The sequence below is a fragment of the Apteryx mantelli genome, chromosome 4 (genome assembly GCF_036417845.1).
Source record: "Apteryx mantelli isolate bAptMan1 chromosome 4, bAptMan1.hap1, whole genome shotgun sequence".
Taxonomy (NCBI): Eukaryota; Metazoa; Chordata; class Aves; order Apterygiformes; family Apterygidae; genus Apteryx; species Apteryx mantelli.
In genome coordinates this window covers 45410241-45437600 of record NC_089981.1, presented here as the reverse complement: position 1 = coordinate 45437600, position 27360 = coordinate 45410241, and the positions used below count along the sequence as shown (strand labels likewise).

The following is a 27360-nucleotide window of genomic DNA, read 5'->3' as shown; positions in this document are numbered from 1 at the left end:
TTTGATGCATTCACTTTCAATTATAAAAACATGAGCAAGCTGGAGCACAGGGGAGCGCCTGTTCCCTAGTGTTTTCTGGCAGTTAAGTATCAAAGTGTATACCTCTTACTGATGGAACACCTTAATATCCGTATGTGAGTTGACACAACATCTGAATAACTGGCAGCTGGGTCCTTCTCCCTGTAAGATTGCAGGCATTCTTTTCACATCATACTATCCTCCCTTGCATTCCCTCTCATTGGCTTCAGTCCCTCCCTGAAATCATCTGTCTCAAGGGCAGAGTCTGCCAAGGGTATGTTGGCAAGAAAAGCAAATTCTCCCTCTCTTTGAAGAGCTGGTGTCACTCATTACCATGTGAGAAGAATAGTTGTAAGTAAACATCAAATTATGTGGAGTTATGTGTAGCATTAATTCTAGTAATGTATACAAGGACATGCAGCTGGCTGGATAAGGTAGAGATACCACTATTGGTTAGAAAGAACCCTGGGTCCAGTGAAATGCTTGTCACTTTATTCCAGAAGCCGTATAGTGAATAGAATGGCTGATATTGGTTTTGTCTTAGTATTACCTCTGGAGTCCTTGTTTTATTGGGTTGATCTTAACGGATGAAAGAGAGCCAAGAAAGCGCGTCTGCATGTCCTTTAGAGCTGTCCAGTATCAAGATTAAGTGCTGTCATTTCTGATGCATTTATGATCCCTCATTTTATCTTTACTATAAATAAACAGAACATACAAGACTGCTGTTTCGCCGTGCAGTGGGACTGGGTTGCCCAAACCAAGATGGAATGCTGCAAGTTGAAACCTGCTCTTTTAGAGCTTGTACCTCTATTACCTTAAAAACAGCGTAATTCTGCTTAAAACAGTTTTAAAATGGTTTTAGAGGGACAACCAGACTACAGTGCTATGCAGCATTCATAGTCTGTTTATTCCAATTTGCAGAGAAAAAGCTTCGGCTCAATACCAAAGAGAAAGGTATCGTAGTGATACAACTTCAGTGGTAAGAAATAAAAACAGGGAGAAGAAACCTATTCTGTGCAGATGCCCAGGGTAAATCATAAACTGAAGCTGTTGTCTACTTTGAATATATCTGAGAGTTTACTAATGCCTTAATTAAAGCTGCAGTTCCATGTCAGCATAACCAGATCTAATTGCTGGCTAGTGAGATACCGCCTTCTCACGTCCTTCTTATGCCAGCTCCACTACTTGTCTGATCTTGTGCTGATCTGTTTCAGCATGCTAAACTGGCAGAAAATTGTTCAGTACTTTTGTTGCTGGAGTTAGTTTTCTGCCAGCATAGCACACTGAACAGCATCAGTGCAAGGTCAGACAAGGTGGGATGCAGTATGTGGTACTGTGGCAGCTCGCCGTATTGTGGAACCATGGCCACACTCAAAGTGGCTAGCAGTTTATAAACACAAAAATTCCAGTGTTGACAAATCTGGCCTCAAAGTGCAGGTCATATTGATTTGTACTGATACTGACCTAGTGTGATTAGATAATATCATGAAATATATTAATACTTTGTTTTAAAACTTCCTTTAGAGAGTAATACACTTGTAGAGTTTATAGCCAGAAAGTATCATTAGGCCATGTAGTCTGACCTGTATAGCACATCATTAAACTTCACTTAGTAACATCCGTATTGAGCCAAAACACTTGTCTGACTGAAAAATAATTTGCATATCTTCCAGAAGGGTATTCAGTTTTGATTAAGTCATGTGATGCTGAAGGGGCCGAAGGGCCCCTGGGAAAAATAGCAGCAGGAAGCGATCAGCCGTTGGTGCTGCCAGAGCAATTAGGCTGGCCTGCAGCCCAGTCCCCATGAAGTACCCAGCCTTCATGGGAAGGCGGCCTGCTGGAAATAGCCTGTTCCTGGACACCACCTTCCTGCTGCGCTTGTACATGCTTTAACACACGGGCAGGACGCCTGACCAGTGTGCAGTGGTGTGTGCACGTGCGGCAGGCGTGGAGGCTACCTGTGTTCCACAGAGCTGCTGCCCAGAAAACAGCTGCTTGTAAAGACTGACTGTGGTACAAGAAGGTCCAGATAAGACAAAAACTGTGTCCTAACAGAGGAGCAAGGTTGGCAGTGATTTAATTGATCACTTCTTGCAAAACAAAAGTTATAATTTCCTAAGATTTGCTTGACTTTGAACTGTAACCTATCATTAGGGGCTAATAAAATCAGAATTCTGAACAATCTACTACAGTCTCAACTTGTGTCAGTCTTTAACAATGACTGATTATCTTCACCTTAAAAATAAATATTTTTTAAAAGTTTGCAGAAGTTATGTTCATTTAAATATTTGAATAATATGTTGAAGTCAGTTTGTTATCATTCTTTTTGATAAGCCAAGTAAAATATTGCCTTGAGTCTCTTTCTGTAATTAATGCATATTTTGCAAGCATGTGATCATTTTTGCAGGATCTTCTGACTCCTTTCCAATTCTCATTCCTGAGTTGTGGGCAGTTCAAACCAGCCAAACACTGGTACTACAGCCTCTTCGCTTGACATTGCTGTGTTTACTCATCTGAGGACCACCTTATCCTCTTGATCACGTTATTCTGAGCATTTGTGTTTAGCTTACTCTCCAGTTGTCGTCTTAGAAGCTGTTTACCCAGGTGGAGCCCCTGCATTCTTTGTTTCTAGATGTATTGCTTCATATATGATGATACTATAAGCTGGATGTAAGCAAACTAAGTGAATGGGGTTTTCCTATATTGATAATCTTTTAATCCTTTTAATGTTTCTTCAGTTCCTGTATGGTTCACAGATGCTATTGTTAATTTTTGTTCTATTCAAGGCCATTAGTTTAAAAAAAAAGTTTCAGAATGTAGAACTATAAGTGTATTCTTGGGGCATCCCAGAAATAACACACCTTCTAAGTGGTGATTGCCCATGCTCATTCTGAGACATAACAGTTATCCTGCTGATGCTTTTGGTGGTTGTTTTGTATCTTTCTATTTTTTTAAATCAAAATACTGCTGAGTATAAAGTGCAGTATCTTTCAAAGCCTAATTGTTGACACTTTTTAATATATAGACCTTTGTTCCCATTTGAAAAGACAACTTAATTCAACAAGATTTTTTTTTTTTTTCATGGTTGCTAGTAATTAACTGATGAAATCCAGTATTGTCTGTTTGAATATTTTGCCGGGGACTACTGTCAAGCTGGCCATGGTACAAATATCCAGGTCATCTCATTTGGTGGCAGGGGGGGTGGTAGCCCCTACATCTATGCTGTGCTAGCACTAGTTGGTGTAACTGCATGATCCTGTTGGGTAGCCAGTGCAGTCAGAGTAAGCCCCTGATCTTACCTATCTTTTTTGAAGTGTTAACAGAGCAGCTTTCTTCTAGTGCTACAAAATTTCCCAGATGTTTCAGACTTTGAAAATCATTCTTAGTAGTGCTGAGAGCTTCTCAGCCAACTCTCTTCAAAATTCTGACAGAAATTATGAAGATCTATTTTTGAATTTTTGAATATTTTAAATACCACTACTGACATCTTCCTAAATTATCATTGAAATGGAAAATGTTTTTCATCATGTGGAAAAACAAGGATGATATGTATTGTGTTACATACAGTATGCCCTTTTCCCAAACACTGCTTTTGTTTTTGCTCCCTAGAGCAAAATGTCAAAAGAAGACTAGCATTTCTAGTGTTTTCTCTTGATATACATGTTGTTATCTTTGACTTTTTTTGTCCCCTAGTTTTTGACTGTTTCATTTGGTTTCTCTTTCCAATATTCTACAAAATCCTGGCTTCCAGCTTACATTTACTGCAGTCAGCAGACCCTTTTTTTCCATTGTACTATTTATTTTTATACTGCTTGAGAGTCCATGAAGGACATCTACGTCATCTACATATTTACTTGATATCTTCCAGTTGAAGTATACCAGAGAGGTAGTTAAAATACTGTCAGTATTTTGACAGAGAACTTAGATGTGTTGTACTCTTCTCTCCTGTTCTCTGAATTTCATCTTGGGTAGTCTGTGCACCTTCTGGAAAGGAAAATATATAAGACATTCCATCCAAATAGTGTTGTAAAAAAAAACCAAACTATCAATAAAGATGTTTGGGACTGCTTTGACAATGAAATTTGTCTGAATTATGCAAGAATGATAAAAGTTATCAAGAAACTGTAGGAAAGGTATGATTTTTATAATGCTTAAGAATACTGTTTGCGTAACGAAGGATGTGGTGATATACAGACTTGATGTAGACAAGGTTGTCTGCACATCCTAATTTCAGCATTTTTTTGACATTCACAGTGCTTAGCCATACAAATATAACACTGTATTATTGTCGTGTTTTTAAATTACCTTTTTTTTTTTTTTGACATAAACAAAATCTCACACGACTGGACTGATTGATTGATACTAACTGCCATCCTATCCCATGTGCTGAACTAATTCCAAAACAGGCGATTCTTTGTTCATCTTACAAACTGTGCATGGAATTAGGTAACAGCTTGGACAAAACCTTATTATATTCTTTGCATGATTTCCAAAACATATGAAGATGTAAACAAGGAAAACTTTCAGTTTGAAATGTGAAATTGTAACATAAGGTTGGAATTACAGTGTTTAGGCAATGCTGTATATCACTGTACTCAAAGAAATGTTTTTAAAGGGTTATTATCTATGAACAGATTAATCCCTGCTCATCCTTATTTTACTCTGTTGGGTGGAAAAGTAGGTGTGTTTACAGTGCGGAGCTCCAAAAGCAGGCCTTTCAGTTGACTCAAGTTAGAGCGGTTTGTTGTAACTGTTTGCTATTCATAAAGTTGAATAGTAAATCTTATAAATAGCAATAGAAACTGTCAGTAAAGGCAAAATATGTCTTATGTTGGCTTGTCAATCCAAGTGTGGGTGGATTTTCAGAATTTTGTAACTCTTCAGCTATTAATAATCTGTTCTACACAGAGAAGTCTAATCTGGTAATTTTAAAATTAATTATTACCCTTCCAACCACCTGATAATCATGAGTAACTCTTTAAAAAAAGAAAAAACAAACAAAACTTCAAAAGGATAAGCAGTGCCATTACCGGGAAAGAAAATTGACTCACTTGGAAAACTTTAAGGCAGACATGGCACTTTTGAAGGAGACGCACCTTTCCAAATTGAACACAAACGCACGAGAGAGACAGGGTGGAACTAGCTGCGTATAATGACTTTTTAGCCCAGAGCAAGGGATGTTCCTATCTTTAATAAAGCTCTTTAAATTTCAACCTCTGAATGCTACAAAACAAAGGCTTAGACCATTGCTGAGTTCTAAAGTGACTGGTTAAAGATTCATTTGTCCTTAATTAAGATGACCCTAAATCCCTTCAGATGGCAGCTACTGGAGGATATACTGTAGCATATAATTGAAGGCATCTGGCACTTGTTCACTAACTTTAGTACGAGATTTTACTTTTGTAAGAGATTCTTTGGTGGATAAATTCAGAATGATTTACCCCTGTAATTCTCTAGCTATAATAACCATAAGCTATTTCCATAATGATTTAGAATTGCATGATGCAGGAGATAGTTAAACGTACTCTCCAAGAGATTAATTTCCTGCTTTTTCACTAGTGATTACTCTTTTTTACCTGGAATATTTGGGATTTCAATTGCCTTTTCTAATGACAGTTACTATCATCTGGGGCACTGAAATATTGTCTGTTGCTCTGACCTGTTTACTATGGAGCTGGGGATGTTGTGTGGATTACGTTCTGAGGAGGATGATGCATTGCTTTCAGATGTTTTGAGAAATAGGAGGAGACTTTTACTGGGAATCCTGGGCTCCGCTTTTCTACAGAGTGGCTTGTGGGGAAACTGCCTCTTTCCGAGGAAGACAACTGAGCGTGTGGTTAGATAAGCACCTTTAGGTTGGCACTGCTGAGGGAAGGAGTAGTCCTGGCCTCTTCTCCGCTAGTAATTTCTTTCCCCTCCTTTGTGCTGGCACAGCTGTCTGTGTGGTGAAGAGAGCACAGAGTTGATCCAGATGAAAAATAATCTGAAAAAATGAGGTTATTTTTCAGTTTAATCAGCTTCCTGCCCCATTCACAAAGGGGCTGTACAAATAGCTGTGCTGGCATAATGGAGAGGGTAGGAATGAAAGGCAGAGAGGAGAGCAGGACTATGTCTTTCAGTAGATGACCCAGTCTGAAATCTATGTTTGTACTGCAGCTTTTCTTTGTCATAATAAAATGAGCCTAGCAGGCCAAACTTTCTCTTACCACCTTAGAACCTCTCTTCCTTGGAAAACAATATATAACCTCAGATCTCATGTTGTAGCGTGAGCTGTCAACACCTTGCTAAGTTTGTCTTGTCTGGTTTTTACTGCATGCTGAGGAATGGGAGCCAAAGCAGAAAGATAACTAGTATACTGGCTCAAATAACATTTTGTCAAAAACACCCTGGTTGCAGGTATTCAGAGACTTTCACTGAATTTTCAATAAAGTATAACCTATTGTAGATGTTTAAGCCACAGATATTTGTAAAATCCTCTGTGCTATCAGTCCTACCTCTTTTTTTGTTTTTTTTTCTGCTCATCCCCAAATGGTCAGAACATTTTTCTTTTTTTCCCAAAAGCCCACTTATATTACAGCCCGTGAAGTAGGCTCATTTATCTGCTGGAATACTTTCTGTCTCTGCACCCAACTTTCCTACATGTATTAGAATTTATTTATTTATTTTATTAGAATATAGGTACAGAGTAGTGTTTGATTGAAACTATACGTGTTTTACACAGGCTCTAAAGCAAAGGCGTAATGAAGCTGCTTTGACAAGTTACTTTAATATCTCATTGCCCTTCCCAACCTGTGAAAAAGGCTGTAGGGGGAACCAAGAGTGTTTGCCAAAACCGTTTACCCAAATGCCTAAACATATCCTCCAGCCACACTCTTGGCGCTGGGCACAGCAGCCTTGGTCTGAGTCAGCCTGACAGTGCTTCTGGAACAATGCACTTTCAGATGTTAAAGCCTGTGGATGGATAATGAAAGCACCTCTGCTGACTGCAGGTACGTTAGAATAACAGAGCAAAGCACACCACTGCAGACAGTCAGGAGACTAACATTAATTTAGGTGTTCGCCTGTATTTTGTATTGAAACTTCCCAAAACAAAGAAAACCACTGAAAACATTAATCAAACTTCTACCACTGGTTCCTTCAGTCTTGACAGTACCAGCCCAATTGAGAGCTGGTTAGCCTGAGGAGTCTTACTCTTTACTAACTGATGCTATCTCTTACACTCATCTTCTGAGCATATCCACTTGTATTAAAGTGCCTTCGTGTGGCAATACTTGAAAGCCTTGTTCAGAACTCTTTGTACCCTATGTTTTGACTGAGCAATTTATATTAAAAACATTTCTGTCTCCCTTGCCTCTTCTCTCTCTTCCCTCTTCTCCTTCCTCCTTTTTCCTGAGTAACTGTAGGGTGAGAAAAGAAGCAGTTTTGCATTTCAGTACCCTTAATGTAGCCAAGAGGTTTGTTCATTACTGCTTTGTACTTTCAGGCAAACTAGAAAATTTAGATTAATAGGTTGTTTATTCTTTTGCGTGTTCCTCAAATCAAAGGCACTGAATTGCATTATTAAAGAAGTTTTGTGTGGCAGGCTTGGAACTGTCCTTACTAAGCTGTACATGAAGAAAAATGGTTGCTTTTCATCCCCCACTCATTATGCAAACTGGCACAGGAGCATGGTTAAACGCAGTATCATATACTGTTACTTAAAGACTTTCCTCCTATACAGCTGATGTTGGGCTCCAATTTCACTAGGTGCTTTAATGATTTGCTTTGGAACAGAAAAGGGAAACCCTAGAAATAGAAACACATATGTCTTTATATTTAAAAAATTTAAATATTCACCAGTTTAATAAAGAGAGGTTTTGTTTAGAACTCTAGTAACTGCTTCACAGTGCTGTCAGAGCTCCTCATTGGGATTCTGTTCATTTATTGTATAGTTTCTCATCCATTCACTTAGCAATAATGCACAATTAGCCTTTCAGTGATAATCTGCCCAGTCAAATTAATGAGGAAAATATTCAACATTATTTTGTGACCAGACCCATAACTGAAGGACCTAGCTAGTGCTGGGTAGCAGACTAAATGCATGATTGTATCCTACAAATGTTCTGTACTGTTCTCTACTGAATGGGCAATAGCCCATTCAGAGACCTCTGGTCCTCCGATTACATTAGATACTCTGACTCCTTTGGCATATTGTGACAGAGGAGTCTCTCTTGACCCAAGGCCTTCTGCTTTGAGAGTGAAAAGTTTGGGGAAAAGCTTGGGGAAGGGGGGTTAATTTAAGAGAAGAGAGCAAGATTGTGCCTGTCCTATATAAATAAATAAGAGAAAATAAATTGCTTTGCCTTATGGGATCTAGTTCAGCTCTAGCTAGTGTTCAGAGGGAGAGAGAGGCAAAATTGCACATCCAGCCCTGCAATTCATTGTCTTAAGAACTGGAAAGGCCTCTGCCTCTTGCGTGCCATGCACAGAGCTGCCTGGTGCATGGTGCGGAGCAAACAGCGTCACAGTTATCAGACTGGCTGAAACATTGAACTTCCCTCATATAACAGTGTGCATCTTTCTTCTTCAGTCTGAGACCTGATGCAGGGTGGAATAATCTGATTTTCTCATTGTCTGCCTGTTGCTGATTTTGCAGTCCCTTTTCCCTAGTTAGAACCATCTTGTGGGCTCTGATAGAAGTTTAGTTCCTGTTCTTCCGTCCTTTCTGAGATGCTAGTGCTAAGAGTAGGTTCTCCAAGTCTTCTTAGATAAAAGGGTTTAAATAAAATTTTACCCCTAGGCTTGCTTATAAGGTATACTGTCATCTTCCACCTGAGGATTATGCAGAGTTCCTCCAGACGCTTCCTTATTTCCCTTCTCTCTGTCAGCTTGCCTGTGTATCATAGATCACAGGTAGTCGGGTTTTCCCCAACAGGTAACCATCTTCTTTCTCCAAGGGATCTTAACTCCTGTTAGGGAAAAGGGAGTGTTGGTGCTTTGCTTTTGTTTTTTTGTTGTTTTGTTTTCAATCTCTGCACAGGTGAGTGGTGATATCTTTTCTACCTATAACCTGGTAATGTGCTGGTGTCTTGTACCTGCTGTCCCAGATTTTCTGGGTATTGTATAAACTTTTGTTTGGTCTTTTCATAACACTTCAAGTATCTAGATAGTTCATTCATATCTGTGTCTTCTATCCCCGTTACACTTGCAGGCCAAGTTAGCTAAGCTCATAAAATAATTATATATCTCTATTTATAATGTTACATATCTACTTTGCAGCTGTTATAAAGTGCACTGAAGAAGATTAAGTAGATTACTGTATCCTTCTCCTGTGTCCCCAAGCAGGGGAAGAATTGTGACTGAATCCCAGATTTCCTATGGCACAGCTACATATTGTTTGCTCTGTGACAGATCTGTGACTCAGCTGAACATTGTCACTTTTTTGAGAAAATCATAAATATTTTTATTTTTCTGCTTAATAATTCTAGAAAATATTTCACTTGCATTAATTTCAGTGCTTTATTCAATCCTTTTTTTCTACTATACCTTTTGGGCACATTGAGTCAGATATGGCCATACACTAACATATCATTTTCATTAAATACTAGTATTGTTTGTATTACTGACCAGCAGTATTCATACTTACAAAAGTTAAAGTACTGGTTTCATAGACAAGTAATTTTGTACTGGAAAGCCAAAATTAAATTATACCTACTCATTTTACAGAGAATGAGTTTTATCTAGTCGAAACTTCTCTGTCCCTATTCCTCTCTAGTATCTGAAGGCAGTTTATTGCAGCCACAAACCACGCATCTCCACTTGTTCCTGCTATACCAGAGGTTTTTAGTAGTTGTATACTTTTCTTATTGTTTCCCAATAGGTATAATAAAAAGAAATTTTTGTTGCTTCCTTTTAACATCTAGAGTAGTTAACATTTTCACTCAGACATTGAAATTGGAATCTAATCTGTCTAGCATCAAAAAGCTTTCGAATTTACAGTGTATTCACGGAAAGACTTTAGAGTGATGCAGACAGCAGTTCAAAAAGAAAAGAAAAACTCAAGAAAAGCTCATTAAATTCCCAAATAATTCACTGGTTTGATATTTCAGACCTTAACTGCCAAGCAGTAAGTAATGATGATCTTCCATGTGCTGTGGCAGTGGGGGCAGAGCTATGTGTCCTTCACTCAGCAAAAGGTTGTTCTGGTCACGGCTGTGTATACAGAGCTGTAAGTGAAAATGAGATGTACACGTAAAGGCTTTCAGTCTATTTCCCTTTGCAGCTCTCATCTGTTTGCTCATTACCAAACCCCAGAAAGCATCCTCCTAAAGGAAAGAGGAAAAGTAAATAGATTTGTTTTTCCCCTTGATAAACATGTCATGTAAAGTGACTTTCCAAACATATCCCATTTAGTGCAGATAATTTAGAAACCTTCAACTTCAGCATCCTGTCTGTTGCCCACAAGCATAGATCCTCAAGGCCCCTGTTCCTCCTAACAGAGTTTCTGATTCCAGGAGCTAGAAAGTAAAGTCTTGTTCTGGCACATGGACCCAGGTTCTCAAGTCCAGAGAGTCACTTCTGTCTTTTTCTAACAATTGAGGAGCTGTTTCTCTTCATTTATATTCATCTGCTGTACATCTCAGAGCTTTTTTGGAGGTGGAGGATTTTCTCCTTTACTTTAGGATCCACTATATGTTAATAATTTTGTTTGATCTTGAATCTCTTGGAGTTAGCACTACTAGTTTCAGAGCCCTCAGTACTGCATATGGGTGGGGACCTTCAACAGTGAAGCCGGAAACAGATCCAGACAGTAGATGACTCTTGTGAAAGACAATTGGAAGAATTGATGCTACCTTTAAATGTGGCATGAAAGTGAGAGGAATATGAATTAATATATTTATATAGCATCTTGTTTTACCATCCACTGCACATAGAGTACTACTAAATACAGCTACATCTGATGTAGTGTGTGTTTACATACACTTCTTTTGCCAGGAACGCCAGGAAGCAATTTTTTCCCAAATGGGCAGCATTAAGGAACATTTATAAATTGCATCAAGCAAATAAGACCTTAGCTTTTAAGCTTTGCTTTCAAAGATTCAGCACATTTCCTTTGAGTCAAGAAGAACATATGCTGAAATATATTACATTTAAATACTTCTTAAAACTATGTTGCTGTATGATTTGCACCATCTGACTTTCAGACTTGCTCCATAAGTCTTACCATTGGATGGGAAAAGAAGGGCAAATGTTGCAGCAAATAAAAAGAACATGTGTTTTGTAAGTCTTCAATGGCTGGAGATGCTTAAAGAGCAGCTTTTATCTTGACTTCTACTCTGAGGATTTATCATACTGGCATTTCCATGATGTTTTCTGCTGAACAGTCAGGATATTGTTGCACAGGAGAAGAAAAAATGTAAGAGTGAAACCACAAAGGGTACAGTTGTGTTAGAACAATGAGTCCCCCATTGCTAGTAAAGGCTGAGATGGTGTTACTCACTGTGGATGGCCCATCTCACTGTTGTCATTAAATGGGTTGTTAGACAGATAGCAGTAACTCAGTTTGGGGTGTTAGGTTTCCTGCTGTCTTTTATTTCAACTAGGCACAGTCCTGCATCTCTTAGAGGTTTTGTTCTGTTTCTTCTTCATATTCTTTTCTCAGTAGTCTGCATAACAGCATCCTTCCATACAGAAGTTTCCATAGAATATGGATCATGCTTTCTTTAAGATAAATCACTTTTATGTCATATCTGGTGACAGTCATTTGCTTGCTTTGCTAAGTTATCATCCCACCACTAATCAGTTAAGTAATATTCCTTTTTATCCCTTCTCCCATAAAGATCCTCACAGTGTCAGCTGAAGATACTAACCTCATTGAGAGGCTGAAAAAGATTAAACAACTGAACCCTATAAATATCTATTTTCAGTTTCTACAAGCAAGGGTTACAATATGGATTCATCTCCACATTTGTACTCCAGTAGATGGCCTTTGTTTTCTCTAGAAAGCCCTCTGCAGCAACAAGAAAGTGACCTTTTTCTTTCCACAACAAGAGGCGCTCTTTTGTCTAGTTTCTTACACTTCCCTGATTACCATAATATATGCATGCCATTAGTGTTAGGGCATAACGCTGGAGGATTTAGGGCATTTGCCTGAAACTTTGTCCAGCAAAATATTCTTAGCTCATGGTTCATGGTAGGCAGTCCGTGGAACTGTATTAACCTGTAAAATATGGGGCGTTAAGTTAAACTTTGACAAAGGTGTGTTATATCCATGAGAAATTTTGAGGATTAATGAACATCTGAAGAGTTTAAAACCTGCTGGGCTGAAGTTTAAAGAACACCAAACAATTGTTTCATTCTTTTAAATGAATGTCTATGTTAAATTCTTATTTTAAAATGTATTTCTTCATGGAAAATATAGAGAAAACTAATTTATTTCCTTCTCTCTCAATCTCTCTCGTTTTTTGGGACATCCTACTCACTGGCATATTGTAAGAGTTAAAATCAAGAGTGAGGTTACAGAACTGTAGCCAAAAAACATACCCTTAAAAGGGGTAGTTTGTTGGATCACTTGTTGTTTCAAGTTTCTCTTAGTGCATTCATTCTGCTCTGCATTCAGACCAGTTTTGTAGTAGTAGTCATTTATAATCATTAATCTAGCTCATTGATATTGTAATGGGCTCCAAACGCTCTCTGTGGAGCTTACGTGCTCCACTGCATTCCCTCCTAAATAACTAATGATGACTTCTTCAGTCTTGTCATGTAACCAGATTACCTTCCTCCAGCCAGTTCTGTTATTGGTTTGTTTCATTTGAGGTTCATTTTCTTCTTAGATTTTTCAACTCGTAAAACAGGCTCGGTACCAGACTGTTTGAGAACGTTTTACGTAAGAGTGAAAAACATTGCCCGAGCATGGGTCCAAATACTGCAAAACTTGTTTTTATGAATAAAGGCTTTAACTATCAACTCAGAGGCTCATAAACAACATTCTCCTTTCCCATCACACTGTTTTCTTCAGCATTATAATTTGTGAAAGAAAGTTGGAGAAGAGTAGCCAGCAGTCTGGGTGCTTGGGATTATACTCCATAGCTTGTGGAAAAGCTGTATAAAAATACCTTGCAGTACAGTCAAAGAATAGCCATGACTATGAATGGCCTTCAGTTCTTGGAAGATTCGTGTTTAACTCAGATAGTCAAATTGTTCCAGGCAAACACAAGCACACAGAGAAGATGTGCTGTCTTTAATGCATCAGGAACCTGGACCATTCGGGGCATCTTGAGTTTCAACCACCATAAGCTGGCTGCTTGTGCATAATCGCACACTGATGTCACACACTCTTAGTGGTATATGGGATTCCCCATTCTTCACAAGTCTGAACATGAGTCTCATCATGGGCCCCTGATGAATATGTTTCAGAGAAGCAGTATCAGAACTCTTGCTGTGAGGACAGCTGTCAGTAAAGTGCACTTAACTGTTCAAAATTTGACAACGTACTATTTAAGAGTCTGTGGAGGGAATCCACGCAAGGCCATCTTTGGTGTTGCTCTAAATTATGCTAAAATGTTTTAGTCACTCTTCCATGGGGTGTTTATGGCAACTGCATTGTTCCATAAAAGCCTCCTCAGAGGCAGTAGTTAAAAGAGAAAAGCCCAAAACATTTCAGCTTCATTCCTTGTTCAGAGAAAATTGTTGACCATTGCACTTCACAGTTTTAAGTGCTATGTTTAAGTCTGAAACACTTGGGAAATTTGGAAATACCTGAAAATACCTGATTCTACTGGATTTGGTTCACCAGAACCTTTTATTGGTGTTTCCTGGAAAGTTCAGTCTAGAAAGAAGCTGGAAGTCAGTGAGCTCTTTGGCTTGAGATTGCTACGACAGTCTGCAGCATTTCCATAGTTCATTGTGTGTCCTTTCTTTCCTTTTTAACTTCTTCCTCATTTTCTTTCTAAGACAATGTAGCTTCTCTCCTGCTCCTTGACCTTGTGTGCCTAAGGCAGCTGAGCTGTCTGCCAGCTAAATGTACTTCTTAGGGCTCCCAAAGCAGAAAGGAAATAGCACACGGCAACTGAAGAGCATGTGCCTCTCCCTGGCTGTAGTCCCATTATTGTCACTAGACCTAGTACGTATCTGTTTGTGGGGAGGATTGTATGCAAGGTCCTGTATCGCATGAGATGCAGCTGCATACCACCTGCCCATTTACTCTGCCCATCTCGTGATGTGTAGCTACAAATTCCTTGGTTGTTTTGAAGATCTTAAGCTTAATGACAAGTTGTTTTCTTGAATAGAAGCTGATCCACATCCTGTCTAAAGATTACTGATGCTGTTTGAGAACTTGGGGAAATGCTGATGGTCCCCTCCAGTGAAGTGTTGCAGGCATTCCTGTACTTCACTCTTAGTATTGCTGTGGGTCCCGTTTCAAGTGGTTGAACAGTCTGCCCCCCAGATGGCCAGAACGGGAATGTTTGTTCCTTATTGTTTACATGGCCACTTAGCTCTGGAATTGAATTGATTATTTTCTCAATGAGAGACTGTGAAAACTCCTCAAAAGGGAAGAATCAACTGTCTAACAAGACAGAGGCAGTCAAAATATATTAGTTCACCTATCACTTGGAAGATCTGCTAGTCAGGTCTTTAGTGACTTTACAGGGAAAGGAAAAAATAGTCTCATAGTGGACACATATAAAGAATGTCAAATGTTACAATCAGCACCAGCTTCAGTTCCAGACCTCTTTTTCAAATGTTTACAAGGCTTCATGTAGATCTAGAGATTTCAAGTCACAAGGGAGCAAGAATAATCATAAAATCTGACTTCCTGTAGAACACAGGCTATAGAATTTCATTCAGTGATTTCTTCATCAAGTCCAAAGACTTGTGGTGAAACTAGGAACACATTTAATCATGGTTTAAAGACTTAATCTTAATGTGAATCTACCACACTGCTTCATGATCCATTCCAGTTATAAATTACTCTCACTCTGAAATTTTACCCTATTTCTAGTTTATGTCTTAAGACCAGTCATTTTATTTTGTGATGTATATATTTGGAAGATTAAAGTGCCTCTTATTATCTGATGTCATTTCTCCTGTAGGTACCTCCACACTGATGATTACCAGGAGTGATTTCTGCTGGGCTTACTGTTACCCAAGAACATACAGCATATTTATAATCAGACATAACTTCACATCTTAGGAAGTTCTTACAACATTTCTCACTGGAGTTTTTAAAGCCTCTGGAACAGAAGGGAAGTCATACATCTTCATCTGAAATCCACAAAGGCAGCCTCTTCATTTCCTTCAGGCCTATGTCCTTTGGAGAGGCTAAATGCCCTTTCAGATCGTACTCAGTGAGCTGAACATATCTTTAGGATTATATTTGCTTCTGAATATGCACAGAATTATTTTTGCTAAAAGTAAAAAAGGCTGCAAGGATAAAATTGGATCTCTGCGTAGTAAATAAACTTTTAGCCATTATTTGTTCCCTACTTACTTGATGTAGTCAGTAACATGTACTGAGAAATTTAAACCAGGCCCTTTTGTTTGTCATCTTCTATCTTCTTTTTCTACTTCTGGCATTACTGTCATGAGGTGTGGTTGCTTCTTCTTTTTTATTATTTGCTGTTCTTGCACTTCAGGAATACCAAATTCTTTAAACTCCAACTTCATTCAAAGACTCATCCTATAGCTAAAACAAGAAATTAAAGAGTTAACATTGTTTTCAGTGTGTCATTAAAATTTAGTGTTAAGGTTCCCAAAGTAGGTGGAAAGTTCATACTCGAGTCATGTTTCAGGCCGTCTGTGAGTTCAGGAATACCACACTGCATCAGTTAAACTCTTCCACAATTGAAATGCTTTCTTTACAACCATGAGAGTTAGAACTTATTTTATGTTTCTAATGAAAGTTTAAATTCTTCAGTTTCTGGATGTGCCATTCTAGCCGCATAAGTATGCCACATGATAGCCTTGGACTGTACCTTTGGCACAGCTTGTCCTACCCTGAGTAACATTTGCTCTAAGCTGAAGTAATACTGCCACATGAAAATGTTTTGTACTGAAGTATAATTACAGGGAATTTTAAAGGGACTAGAAGATGATTTGAAGTTTCCATAAACATCAAGATCCTGGATTTTGGAGATAGAATTGGAGCAGTTCTGTAGATTCATTTTTTGTTTTTGTTAATCTGGCAAGCAGTTTATTGATAAAAGGACTGAAGATCAAAGGGCAAAAGAATAATCACACCATCTAGAGGATTTTACTTTTTAAAAATTCTTCAGCTCACTCTAAATGTGGTGCTATTAGAGCTTCACCTGTAATAAGCCTATTTTTCAGTGAATTTTCTGTTCACATAAGTTGTGGAGCTTTCCTCCAGAACTAATCATTTCATTCTTCACTTCAAGTGCAGCTGAATCTTTTCCTCCTTACCCGAGTGCTTCAAAACTAGCATTCTGCTGAACCACATGCTAATCCTTCTAACCGTTCTCTCTTTCAGCACTCCCCCAACAGATCTTTTCAGGTCAGTCCGCTTTAGCTCTCCACTGTATTTGTCCTGAGTCTTGCACAGGTCGTTCCAGGCAAATCTCACTAAATCTTTGTTGCTCTTTTTCTTCTTCTTTTTCATGTTGTAAGATGATTCTTTCTACCACTTATCAGCAGGAATCACCTATTTAAGTATGCTGTTTGCATCCATGCTCCTTTGTAGAGTGGTTCAAGGCCAAAACATCTTACTTGTCAAGACTACTTGCCTGCAGCATCACCCTTAGATCTGGTTCTGGCAATATTTGGTAGTACTCTCGTAGGTCAGTAGAGGCAATCCAGGGTGCAGCCAATTCTTAAAGTGCCTATCTGCCTTACCTGCAGAGAGACAAACGTGAGCAACTCTATGCATTCTTCAGTTATCCTGTCTGCTTTTGCTGTCATGTCAGAAATAAAGTCTTCTGGGACCCTTCCCTGAAGATCCTGGGGCCCTGGGATCCTTTCTGGAAGGACTTGAACGATGCCAGTGGAAAGAGCAGATAGGATTTCTGGGTAACCTGAACTCACCTGCCTGCTTTAGAGAGTGAGGATGGCAGAAGCTGAGTCTGAAGAGTGTGTCTGATGGCAGAGTGCTCACAAGCTGTCTTAGCAGGTATGGTGCAGATGCAGCCAGCTGAGCTGAACCTACTTTTAATTAAAAGGGTCATTAATCTTATGACATGCCTTTTATACATCTTGGGCTTTCAGAATTAAAACATCTTAAGCAGGGAGTTACCTGAGCATATTTTACAGGTCATTTCTGTTGAAAGAGGAAGTTCTGCTCTCCCCCTCCATCTTCTTCTCTTCCCTGCACCTGGCCTTGCTCTCACACAGCCTACTTTGCACTAGTTCTCATCAGACATTTCTGTGAGCCACTTCAATTCACTAGCCTAGGAAAAAAACTATGAATTTTCTCAGCGAGGGGTCTGCTGAGTGCCAGAGCTGGTACAAGGGAGGGTTCAGAACCACATGGCCAGCAGCAAGGCAGGGGGTAAAGGGAAGGAGAGATGAGACCTCCCCCTTGCAATGGGAGCGAGGTTTTAGATGATCTCAGCTGCTTGTTCAACTTCACCTTTAGGGAGGCAGGGATAATGCCTCCAGTTATTAAAACTAAGAAAATCAAATTTTTAAATTAATATCTAGTGAGATTGAGCCAGACATTGGTACAAAGCTGCATAATCTCTTCCTCTGTCCAAGACTCCATGTGAAGCACAGGATCTTGTATTGATACATGGCACGGATTTGACCATTACCCACTCTTAAGTATTTACTAAAAAACCTTCCTTAAAGAAAACAAAGTTGTTTTTTGAGCTAACCTGGCAGAAATCAATCTTTGGCTTCTAGTGTGTTTTCCTGTCATTCAGAAATAACAGTTAGCTGTCTATCTGTTTTCTCCTGATTTTCCTAGGCTCTTATGACTATTTTCTAATCATTGTGGGAGCTCTATGCACACTTCAAGAGCAGAATGAATCCTGCTGTATTCATATCTTACATGCACATGCTTCTACAACTTAAGAGCAAAATGTGTGAGTGCTTATTCTTTATTGTTTAGTTTTTCTTTATGTAACCCTCCATCTCAAATGGTGGGGATAATTATATGAGCTGCTGTTTCTGTTTCTATTTGTTTAGAAAACAAGGAAAATCAATATTTAAAATAAGACAAATGCACATTCTGGATCTGGTTTCTGTTTATTTTATATTTGTTCTTGTCCGTGGAAAAAGCAAATTAGTCAAAGAAACAACACTTGAATGTTTTTATTTTCTTTCAAACTCTTGTTTAAGCAACCCTCCCCCAAGTAACAGAGACGGATCTCTTTTTCTGATAGCCCATAAAACCTTTCAATGCAAAATTTTATAAATGATTAAGTGAAAAGGAAAAATTAGCTTTTTTTCTTAGAGTAGGGAGTTTTATGAGGAAGAAGTGGGTTTTTTTACGTAGCTGTGCATTGCTGTTTAGATCCAATACATGAATTTTTTCCTGGTATTTTTGGTTTTCAAATTGTTATTCATGTTAGATGCACAGAGATGAGGAAGCTAGACTGTAGGTAGCTTGTGAACCAGGCATGCGCTGAGCATAGTCTATCAGCCAAATGTGATTTGTGAAGGCACAGTATTATCAATACTCATGTTTATATTTGTTTTTTATGAAACTGCAGTTCCTACAGACAACACAAGAACACCTTGACTTTTATTTTTAGGGTTTTTTTATTTGTTTGTTTTTCTTCTTTTCTAAAACGTTACAAGCCTGCATGGATATGGAGCGAATCCTAAGGATGTGATACTACTTACACCAGAAACCTTAAAAATCTAAAGTCTAGGAAAGACTCTCCTGACATTTAAAAAAATTTTGATTATTTTTAAGGTTGTTCTGCTATATTTCCGGGAAACTGATTTATGACTCTATGACTTTATGACTCCTGTATTACTTCATGAGTGTGGCGGAAAAGCAACCTGTGGAAATTTTGTGCCTTAACCTAATTTAAAGGGAAAGGCTGCATTGCCCAGGGCTCCAGCCTCCCTGGATACTTGTTGTATGTTAAAGATGATGATGACGGGAATAAGGAAATTTAATTCATATTCATCAAGGCAATCCTTGCATTTCTAGGAAGTTACTAATGTGACTTTTGGGGACAGATTTCATACACTAACTGCGGTAAGTATTCTCCAACTGCTTTGGGCATATTGCTGTGACAGCTACCTCTTGTGCCAAAAGCAGCCTAGTTACAGCAGCAATGACTGCAATTCAGGCTAAGCCCTAAATATTTATTGGCTTCCTGGGTGGATTTTACAGCCTTCATTGAGCTCCAGACTTCTGTGACCAGGCTGCTGTCAGTATCAAAGATAACTACTTTAAAGATAGCTCAGGTATGTCTACACCACACCTTGTTCACAACACAGACAGCAGTATAAATGCATCCTTTAGTGTTCCTGGAGTTTGCATGAGTTTGCATCAGGTGCCACCTGTCAGTTACATACAAACAGGAAAGGAAGATGGTAAAAAGAAGCTGTGTTTTAAAAGCCAGGGAAATATGAAGCCACTGGCTTCATGTTTTTCAAATGTAGGCCATTTTTATCCAGAGGGCAACATTTATTTTCTAAGACTGTATCACCTGGACAAACATTATACTTCACTATGTCTCTGAAGTGTGAGGAAGAGTCTGTCTTGGGTACTAAATGACAATAAGACAATCATAGGCAGTGACACCTGGGGGAGAACAGTCTGGATTTTGCTAGCAGCACAGCAGCAGCAGGAATATAGGCTGAGCAGGAGGTTGAAGACCAGTACACCAAAAACTGTGACTGAACAGTTGATGTGCTTCCTCTGCAACTGTGGCAATACCACCTATGTTTTCTGTGCTTACTCTGGTAAGCCTCCCAGCTCCTTTTTAGTGGGCTGCTGTTTTAAAATCACTTTGGAATTTATAGATTAGCCATTTTGCAGTAGAAGGACAAAGTGTAATGTTCAACTGTATGTGAACATGGTTAACATGCAGATTGCAATCTGTCTCTCTCCACCCCTGGGCACACGGTATGGCCAAATTTGTTCCTCTGTGAGAGTACGGTAGAGTGCATATAGCACACTGCCCTGTGCTATGGGGTCAGGTTTAAATTCTCTGTGATTTTCTTCATTTGTTACTGGAACTTGAGATACAGTAATTTGTGGTAGCAACCAAAGTAGCAGTTGTGGATTCCAGTTTTCACTCATTCTGACTGGTACCTTCCTTCTTTTCTTTCTTTCTTCATCATGCATCATTGAACACTGTTTATTCAGCTGTGGCCTGGAGACAGGAAGGAGCAATGTGGTCATGCACCAAAACTGCCCTTGTTTATTCCAAGCAGCTCTTGGCAGACAATATGGTGCATGGGCAAATGTAATTTTCTGCATGGTCTTCACTGACCCTGCTGTAGGGAATAGGAAAACAGTCATCACAGCAAACTGTAGACACCTCCTAAGGTCTGCGGTGATCCCCTTCCTGTGTAATAGGTACCCATCCATAGTCTGAGAAATTGATACGATTTATTGGTCAGACGCCTGGGGTGTCTACAGGCTGAGTTGTGTTATGGTCTAAAAGAGTCTGCTTGCATACTTTGATGACTGATTTGTGGGTGCCCTTTCTCCAGACGTAAGAAGCAAAGAACTTCTTTCTTTACAGAAGGAACTTCTTTGCACTTCCTCTGTGTGTGCATTTCATGTCTAAGCAGACCATTTGCTCAAAGACTGAAACTGTAATTAGTTCTTCATTCTTACTGAGAAAAAGCTTCACCCTCTGATGTGCTAACTGGAGAGGATCTCTGCCAGCATTTCTCAGAGTCTTTTTGAGCGACTCCTGTTTTTGCTGTATGTTGCTTCATAGTTTTGCACTAGAGAAGTAAGGACAATGCTGTCACCCGGTACAAAGAGAAAGGAGAAAAAGACAACATAAATAATTATTAAGTCTTAAAAATGTCTTAATTTCAGCAAGTGAGAGATCTCTATTTATGCCTCAAAAGTGATGCTTAATTAGGGCCCAGTTACCCTCTTAAGCTGCTTTCATCTAGAACCCTGACAGAAGCTTGTGAACAAAGCCCAAGTTTCTCAGGAAACCTCCTCCTACCCTTGATCCTTCAACTTCAGGGGAAGGAAAGAGAAGGCTAAGATTCAGAATTCATGAAAAGGGGTTTTGCTGCTGAAAATGGGCAGATTATCCTCCTAGATACGTACTTTTCTGTTCTGAATGCATGAGGGATCCTTTGTACACTGCTGGACACCACACTAGGAAAATCTAAAGGTGTTCAAAGCAGAGCAACTGAAATGACTGAGCTATGTAGGAAGGGATTTAGAGAGTAATATAAACTTAAACAGATTTAACTTTAAATAAATAGATTTAACAGTTAAATAGCTTGACAAAGAGCATGAAGAAAGGGTTATAGTGACCTGCTGACAAATGAAAGGAAAAAATAATGGAGAGCAAGACATGTAAGGAGGCATAAATAGGAATTTGAAATTAAGCAAAGCAGAAATTTAAGTTGAATATTGACTTCCAAATCATGCCATTCCTTCATACCAAAGTGTAGAATTTTTAGACAAAGATTGTGAGTTTAATAACTGGCATTATTCAAACATGGATTTAGGAAGCTTTTAAGAGTAACCATTAGAGGCTCATACCATCCTCTTCACTAAGGAGAAAGGGTATGTTTCAGAAGAGTCTTTTTATACCTAACACCTCTGGCTTCCTGTACCCTGCTGTTGAGAATGATTTTATGAAGACTACATGTGTGTTATATGATAAAATATCTTCTTTAGGAACTTTGGGCCAAAGTCTCTATGGTTATAAATTAACACTGATCCAATAAAATAATAGAAAAGAAGATAATTCTCCTTCCTCCATGTTGATTCATGGAAGACAAGTAGTGAGCTGGTGTTAGGCTGGGAAATGGGTAAAACAATAGGCATCTTTCTGCTCATGATAACCGGGACTCTTCCAATAACCTCCTTTTGGGGTTATACATAAAACTCAGTGATACTTTCCCTGATGACGTTCATAGAACTGATTAGCTGATGCTGCAGGTGAAAATCACACCATTCCACTGAATACCATCATTAACCTGAGCTCAGGTTTTTGTGACTGAAGGACCAAATGGTATCTGCAATGGAGAACAGCCTCTGAATTGTGTTATGGTATGAAATGACAGTACAAAAAAAGTCACAGTGCCTTCCATATTCTTCAAGACTATTCACATTTGGAATTTCAGTGTAGTTATAGAAATTAAATTCAGTTCAGCATTCACATTTTGGAAGAAAGAAAGAAAGAGATTCTGATGTATTTATAGACATATATATTTTATGTTTGTGCAATCTGTAAATCTGTTCTACAGATTGCACAAACTCCTGCAACGGTATTGTATTTCTGCATAGACTGGGCCTTCCTTATGTTATAGCAGATTTCTAATTGTGGAGTTGGCTTTTTCAGACCAAGCAAAATCTTTCTACTCAACATTCAAAATAACCTTTTTGTAGTGTGATACTAAACCTGATCCCATTCCCTGGTGCTTCATGAGGAGACAGAAATTCCCCCTGAGCACAGCACACAGACTCTAGAGATTGTATATAATGGATGTAAAAGAGTCTGGTAACAGTGTTTTTCAGCTATCGAGTTTTCTGAACTGAGGAGAAAAATAGAAGCTCTCTCCCCTCTTTCCTCCATTTCCCTTGCTACTAATGTAGGTAAAGGAAAAGTCTATAACCTGATTTTGGTGACAGTCTTCCTGCAATGTTTCTTTAGTCAGCATTGAAAATATTAATTTGGCTGGGTTGGGCATTGCGGTGAAATGTTCCTTTGATGCTGCATACCTGCCCCTTAAAACATCTGGGAAATATGTAGTATTTTCCCTTTCTCTCACTTTTTTGGAACTGTCAGGCTTTGTTTGGGTTGGGGAAATACGAAGATGTTGTGCTTATCACTTGGGTTAAGGTTGATTATTTGGATGGGAGTTTATGGGCTAAAGAAGGCTACGAGGTGTCTGTAGTAAAAGAGCTCACACTGTACCTCAGCCCTGGTGCCTGTGCCCTTTGGATTCCCTCCCCAACTGCTGCTTGGCTCCTCTTCCTCCCCTGGCTCTTGCTTCCATACTTTGCATTCTTCTGTATATAGAAGTTCTACAAAATTGCTGCTGTTTGGCGAGTCCTCTCCTTAACTGTAGTCCACAGCCATTTGGACTATGAACGTACAATCATGTAGGGCTTTTTGACATCAGCATGTTTCCATTCCCTGAGGATCCCATACACTTCCCTAAGATTCACCTCTCTTAGTCTTCTTCTGCTGAACCACAAAGGCCATTCTTGAGCAGTCTTTCACTAAGTAGCTCCCTAAAACATGAATCATTTGATTGCCTTTCTTGTGTTTTTTGGATCTGTGTTCTGTGCTTCCTATAATACAGTGACCAGATTTGTACACATTATTCCAAAAGAGACCATCCAGCTGCCTTACTGAATGCCAAAGTAATAACGTCTGTGGTTTATACTCTGTAGCCTTCCATATACAACCCAAAACCTTGTTTGCCTTTGTTACTGTTGCCAGATGTTCTGTGGATGGATTTCAGGCATATTGTGGTGAATGTCACCATGCCAGTGAATTTCAGCAAATTTAAGCAGCTTTGAAATGTTTCCTTTTTCTAGATGGTTATATGCAAGTTAAACCAAACTGTGTTGTCACTTGAACTCCCCTATCCTGGTTACCTCTTTTTCACACTGAATCACGCTACCTGTTTCTAGTTTCTCTTCAAAAGCTTTCTCCCTTTATCAGGCCTCTTTCTGATGCTCTGCTTTGCTGGAAACGCCATCTGAACAGCCCAGCCTTGAGGGCCTAGGCAATAGGATAGCAGTTTTATTGTCGTTAGTACCCAGTTTACTTGAACTGTATCCCTGACTCATGAAGAGAATAGGAGCTCTTTCCCTAAAGAGCAGACCAGAGGAGGGAACAACCTGTAAAAGGATGTTGATATTCTCACCTGTTTTTTCCTGCAGATTTGCTGACAGCACAGGAATACCACTGCTTGCTGCAGCTGCTCTGCCCTGACTTCCCCATGGAACTCACTCAGAAGGCAGCAAGGTGGGTCCTCATCTACTCTTTTAAGGCAAGATCACTCCTACACACATGGGCTTAAAAACTGTATCTGTGGGTAAAGATATGGACAGGGACATTCAGCGATAAAGATTTGGGGGAAAAAGATACCATAAATTGAGGTTAGGAACAGGGTGTTTTTCTAGCAATGAGAAAGAGTGTGTATTTAAGGTATAAAGGGACTGAAATATCAGTGCAGTGTTAAATATATGAAGAATGCAGCTGCTGGCTTTGTCTAGGCTCAGAAGATGAGTTGCATATAAAAGAATGTTAGCCAACATGTTTTCAACTGACATGATTTTAAACTCTGATTTAAATAATGTTTACAATCTTTATGTGTTCCCTCCCACTCTAGCTTCCTATGGTTGATCACATTTTAAAGGTGCTAACCTCTGAAGCATTGCCACAGTGTTTTAAAGTATGTAAGCTAAGAACATTGTGTCACAGGCCACACATAGTAGCTAATCTGTTTGAAATTTTACTTTAATCTAGACAAAGTCTAAAGCAGATAGATAGCTCAGGGCACTGATAATGTGGTATAGAACTTTACTGATAATGTTTGCTGATTTCAGTCCAGTCCAGATAGTTGATTATTAACCATCTGATAGTGAAAATGTAATAAGGTATATGCATCTCTTTGTGGGGAGAAGGTCAGTTCAGATCTCAGTAGGAGTGCACACACACATATTATAATTACAGCAAGATTACTGAATAAATAATCTCATTCCTAGCCATCTCAGCAGTGGGGGCACAGAAACTAAACTTTTTCATAAACCTAGATATGATCTTCGGAAGAAGAGTCTAGGCACACGATCAGGATATTAGCTGCTGCCTGTGCTGTTCACAGCCTAAACCTGAAGTGGTCCTCATTTTTTATTTGTCATTCTGTCATCTTTCTTCAGTATCAGAGTCCCATGAAAATTATATTCAAAAAGGAGAATGAAAAAGAGAAGTGTTACCATTTGCAAGTACGGCTGATTCTTTGAATTCCTCTCTGGCCCCTATGTGCTGCTATCCTAACTGTACTGCAGTTACATCTGTGTAGGTTCAATTAAAACTAAAAGTTGAGTGCTGTTTTTTCCTCTTGCTCATCAGTGGGCTTTTTGGTCTCCACAGAGTGCAGTTACTTGGCCACTGATGCCAGACTAAGAAAGAATGCTAACCCTGTAGCAGGAATATATCTGCTGCTTCCTTTCATGGAGGTACAAAAGCGCAAGTCCCGTGCACTGGTGTGCATTTCGTAGGGTTCCAGCTGAGCTGAGCAGGAATTTGTGATGGAGCATGAAAGGAGACTTCAACATATCTACACATGTTATGATGTTTGTGTCAAGGAATTTAATACACAAGGCTGTTGTAAACTAGAGGCCCCATTCAGGGGCCTGCTGCACTGTTGTGTGTGTGCCTTAGAGACAGACAGACAGGCTTTGGGAGCAGGTGTTAGAGAAATGAGATCTCTGTCTGAGGCACCCGGGCTCAGGTGGGGATGACCTCACTCCTACTTTTGGCTGGCTAGAGATTAACTTGCACATTGCTATTATTCTGTTACAAACTAATCTGGTTGAGCAATTTTAATAAAACTTGTCATACTTCTAAAACATCCTTCTCTTTCCTTCCATTTCTTGCTCTCTGTCTTTTCCTCTTTCTTGTCCCATACTGGTACTTACTCTAGATCCTGCTTCCTATTGTCCTCCTTAGTTTCTGCCACTTAGAAAGGTGAACTCTGTAGGCTGTTTTCCAGCACTAGTTGACTGATTCCTTGCAGAGCGTGAGTGTCACATGTAGACCTGATGACATTGCTGCTCCTTCATTCTGTGCACCCCAGACAATTTTGTTGCTAATTTGCTTTGGGAAAGAAAGTGAATAAATAGTGGCAGGATCAGCCACAGCCTTCACTGACATAGCCAGGACCTATGGAATTATTGGCACTCTTAGGAAGAGAGCTGCCTCAGTTGTAGTCTCGGTGCTGCATGACTGAGATGATCTCACAGCACAGTGCACTCCGCTCGTCCAGGAGCTGTTGCTATGCACTGATAACAAACACTGGAAGGGAATAAGACCAGGAAATGTCAGGGCAGAAGAACAGAGGCAACAACAGTATAGGTTTTATTAGCATTACAACTGAAAGCTCCATTTTTCTGTTCCAGATGCCATGTGAATGCACAGGTCATACCCAAAAAAGAACAAGGCTATATGTCTCTGTGAATTTCCTTGGACATTTTTTTCCTCAGGAGGCCTTAGCCACTAGCAGATTGAAGATTTTAATCTTCAGAGTTACCTTTAATCTTCAGAGATACCTTCTGGCTTTCCAAATCTTGAAATTGCAGAGGGACAGACAAGGAAGGGATTTTTCTGGTTTGGTACCATCAGGCCCTGTAGCTGAGTGCTAACTTCCGTCTTGTGACAGAAACACAAGGAACTCACTGCCTGCATTTGGCTGGGTGGAGCTGAGTAGTTCGCAGTTCCCATGCTGCTTTATGTGATATGGGAGCTCATGTTGCACTGATCAATGCTAACAGAAGTGGGGCTTGAAAGTCACTTTACCCCTCCTGGTAAATCAGTGCCTGAGAGTCCAGATCCTGTTCTTTTTGTATATTCCATTTATTTTTGCCTCTGTATATCAGTAAACAAACCAAGTTCCTGGAGAACCATTTGAGCCATCCTGGCCTTAAGGCACATTGTGTCTGTTAGCCTTTAATGGTAGCAGAGAACAATAAAAGTTCTTTCAACTTGCCTGGTCTAGAGTTTGTCCTGGGGACTTCCTCTCTAGTCTGGGTTTCTGAGATTTTAGCCTCAATCAGTATATCATAAAATTTCCCCATTGGCACAGTATCAAGGCTTTCCTGCCAGCCAAACCCACTTGAACCCAGAAAGACCACTACACTCTTACCAGAGTTCCTCAAGTTTAGGCATCTTTCTTCAATCTTTTCCAGAGTTTCTCCTTGATTTTCATTATTCACTGCATGCTGAGTATTAACCTTGTAAATAAGTCTGTTTCTCTCAGGGCTTAAAGCCTAATTCTGACAAGAAAGAATGAATAAAGGATCTCTTGAAATATCAGCTACCTGGTGAACTGCTTTGAGTCCCAGCTTAGACTGTCAAAGTTGGTCCTCAATTTTGGTCTTGTTGCCTGGGTTACAGACCATTCATGGCTAGGATTCTCTCCTTGCCAGACATTTCAGGGAAAAGGTGCAGATATGTTGCATATGATGCTCTCCCAGCTTCCCCAGCTGTGCAGTCAGCTGGCTATGTG

At 39.4% G+C, this 27360-nt stretch overlaps 1 protein-coding gene across 1 annotated transcript in view; it reads left to right on the top strand.

Annotated features, from left to right (window-relative positions):
* CSTPP1 (centriolar satellite-associated tubulin polyglutamylase complex regulator 1) overlaps nucleotides 1-27360 on the top strand; it is a 90104-nt gene that overhangs the window by 45908 nt on the left and 16836 nt on the right. The window contains exon 4 of the mRNA XM_067296384.1: nucleotides 24014-24098. Coding sequence (XP_067152485.1) covers nucleotides 24014-24098 — 85 coding nt within the window. The remainder of the gene's footprint in view (nucleotides 1-24013; nucleotides 24099-27360) is intronic.